Below are 3,362 nucleotides of genomic sequence, written 5' to 3'. Positions count from 1 at the left end.
AGGAGTTAACAGCACAAACGAGGGCGGGAAGGCATCCATTATAAAATACATATGTACATACATGCAATACTAAGTAGATAAAGAAATGTGCACGTTCTCATGGACGTGCAAAAAGTAAGCTGCGATTAAGAAATCAGCAATTCATTGTTATAAATGCTTACAAACACACATATGTATAATCACACACTCACTCACTCACTCACTTACACTCAGTAGCAGCACACTCAGTCACTTACACTCAGTAGCAGCAGCCAGCACTACTACTACTATACTACTACTACTGCTACTGCTACTGCTCGTCAGTCTGCTACATTGTTTCTCTCTTGTACTAAAATTGCCCTACCTAGTTAATAATGGCCATCTCGATGCGTCCATTATTTTTGAGCCAGGCAGCACTTGTTTTCTCATCTCTCTTTGTTGTACTCCCCTCCATCATGCCCAGCATTCATGCTGCAGCCCCGGGGATTCATTTCCAAAGCCTCTCTTTCGCCAATTCCGATGATTTTATCTTCCAGGAGAATGCGACACTATCCGCCGAATGCTCTTCCATCTGGCTCACACCCGACACGCGCATTAATGCGGACAACCTCCGCAATCTCATCGGGAGGGTGGTATACAAGGAGCCCCTGTTAGTGGGATGGTCCGGGAAGGCTGCTAGCTTCCGGACGCAGTTTACGTTTGAGTTGGTGACGGAACACGCTGCTTCATTCGGTGGTGCTGCCGATGGATTGGCTTTCTTCATGTCGCCCACTTTAGCAGTGCCAGCCGGCGGCGAGGGCGAATTCCTTGGCATAGACAATCGTTACATTTCATCGTCAAATGAACGCTTCTTTGCCGTGGAGTTCGACACGTTCAAGAATAGCTACGATCCCAGCGCCTCCCACATCGGCATCGACATCAACACTGTAGTAAGTAGTAGTAGTAGTAGTAGTAGTAGTAGTAGTAACATCAACATGCACACTACTAGAGTTGCGGTTTTAAATTATTCCGGTTGAAGAAATGGACAGAGCGATGCGATTTCATAGTAGTAGTAGTAGTAGTAGTAGTAGTAGTAGTAGTAGTAGTAGTAGTGACGCTTTACTTGCTTAAATCCGGTGGCACATGCCTAATGTTGTTCATTCATTTTTTGTGGGGTGGGGTGGGGTGGGATGCGTGCAGGCATCGATCGCGACGGTGGATACATCAGACTCCGAATCTCCCTACTACTTGTATGGTGGCGATACATTCCGGGCGTGGATTGAGTATGATGCATCCCATAATCATGAGATCCGCGTGTGGCTGGACAACTGTAGCCAGAGTAATAGTGCGTGCTACCAAACCCCCACCTCTCGCCCACCCCTCCTCGTTTCTACTTACGACCTCTCCTCCATCTTCGCTCATGGCCAGCCCATTTACGTGGGTATCTCCGCCTCTACTGGGGCTTTGGTGGAGGGCGCCGTCCTCTACTCCTGGGCATTCGATGCCCCTGCCTACTAGGCCTCTACTATCTCACTCTCACTTCCACACACACACACACACACACCCCCACACACCCACACACACACCCACACTCACACCAGACACAGACGCAGACGCAGATGCATATATATCTATCCATATCGTTTCTTGTGCAGTCACTTTAATGGAATGGCCTTTCCCTGCCAAACCTAAACCTTAATCCCCCTTCTTCTTCTCGATGTTTTCCAAACATTCTGACGTTTTATGCCTAATGATAAGAAAGTTGCGTTATAACTCTCTCTCTCTCTCTCTCTCTCTCTCTCTCTCTCTCTGTGTGTCTCCATCCAGTCTAGTGATTTCTCATGGTTTCAGCTCGTTCTTCATTGACGACAATATGACCTTGGCCATGATTGGCAACGTCTGTGCTTCCGAATAAATAACAAACACTTCATGTAGCTAACTAATGGGTTCTTTGTCCTCTACCTTCAAACCAATGTTGTGTTGTCCTCCTCCACTTTGCGATTCTAAAGTTAGTTTCATGTTTATATCTTGCGTGACATCCTCCTTGATCTATCTAGAGCAAAGGAATGAGAACCATTAAAAATGTGTGATTTTATTGGTGAATCATGTTGCAAGTACCATTTCTATCGTTGTCCCCTAGTGTAAAACCACAATAGCCACCTGCCATCAAACAAACCTTGTGTCCCTACAACAAACAAAAGTATGAGATGGTGAAGTTGTATACTTCAACGGTATATTCGCAATAGCACGACGTCATCATAAAATAGGTCTAACTATGTCAAACGATCATGGTCAGCAATATCCTTGTTATGTTTGTTGTTTAATGTTTGCATGATGACATGACCAAGTGGTAGTCATGAAGATGCCAAAAACTTTGAATTCATATTAATAGCGCATGTTGAGTTTCAATTTTAATGTTTTCATCTTCTAAACATTCTATGTTATCACTAATTCAATGGATTTGATCATACCTCATTTCTTAATGTATAGTCCTCTCAAAGATCATCCGTACTTGTCAAACTTGCGAGTGATTTAATTGTTTCAACTAATACTAATGCTAACAATGAAAATACGGTTTGCTAGTCTGATGAGGCATCGAAAAACATCACAAGAGAAAGGTTCACAAGTACACTCAATTCTCTTCCATCTACCCAAAAAAAACCAAACAACATTCTCCTAATATCAATATGTTTGAGAAAGTAGTTATTCCACAAGTTTTGATCAAAGCCAACACTACTACAAAAAAGGCACATTATCAATGTTCCTTGGTTCCCTAAAAGGCACCACTACACAACATAGATAACATGCATTGCTAACTACAAGGTCTAGTAATGCTTCCTAAAATTTAGGAATATTTCCATACTGGAATGTGTTGCATTTAACAACATCCTAAAACTAGACATGTTTATATCATTTTTAAATATAAGAAAAGAAGGATTCATATTTCCTACTATCGATGAAATTGAGTGCACGTTCTTTGCCTAATCTATTTCTCGTCGATCCCGATTATCACAGCCCACACACTTGTAAGATTTAGGGGTAGGGCCTTAGGTAGAGTATACGGGCTATGGGACCTAGAAAACCGATGTTGAGAGACAAGCTCAACATGGGCCGGATTGAACGAACGTCAATCGAATAGGCCCAGATCAACTGAAGAAGCCAAGGACCAAATCGGACTTAGGTCGATTGGCTAGGTCGGATTAGCGTGGAGTCGACAAGCCGTTAGGGCCTATATTCCTATTCTTAGTAATAGGAATATTTTAGGTTGTTAGTGTCAGATCCTCATTTATGAGCATTGAAGTATGTGTTAGTAACATGGTATGCGGTACGATTGGACTACAAATTAGATCAAACCTTTACATAAAGGTGGAGATGTAAACAACTATCAAACCATCATGGTTAGC

General features: G+C 42.9%; 1 protein-coding gene across 1 annotated transcript; it reads left to right on the top strand.

Moving 5' to 3' along the window:
• The first annotated feature begins 206 nt into the window (after positions 1–206).
• Positions 207–1,712, top strand: LOC147848829 (lectin-like). Its single transcript, XM_087338063.1, has 2 exons — positions 207–908; positions 1,159–1,712. Exons 1-2 carry the CDS (start codon positions 354–356, stop codon positions 1,474–1,476), a joined length of 873 nt encoding a protein of 290 aa, XP_087194189.1. The 5' UTR covers positions 207–353; the 3' UTR covers positions 1,477–1,712.
• The last annotated feature ends 1,650 nt before the right edge of the window (positions 1,713–3,362 follow it).

This window comes from Azolla caroliniana, unplaced genomic scaffold (assembly GCF_043228905.1).
Source record: "Azolla caroliniana isolate FFs.n. ecotype wild unplaced genomic scaffold, voAzoCaro1.0.p SCAF_205, whole genome shotgun sequence".
In the NCBI taxonomy this organism is placed as follows: domain Eukaryota; kingdom Viridiplantae; phylum Streptophyta; class Polypodiopsida; order Salviniales; family Salviniaceae; genus Azolla; species Azolla caroliniana.
Note: the sequence above shows the minus strand (reverse complement) of the source record. Positions and strands in the feature narration are given on the sequence as shown.

What these genes read in the sequence shown, in the direction of transcription:
- LOC147848829 (XM_087338063.1), top strand. Translation starts at nt 354, where the DNA reads ATGGCCATCTCGATGCGTCCATTATTTTTGAGCCAGGCAGCACTTGTT. An exon ending in GCATCGACATCAACACTGTA is followed by an intron (nt 909 to 1,158) that starts GTAAGTAGTAGT and finishes GGATGCGTGCAG; the next exon opens with GCATCGATCGCGACGGTGGA.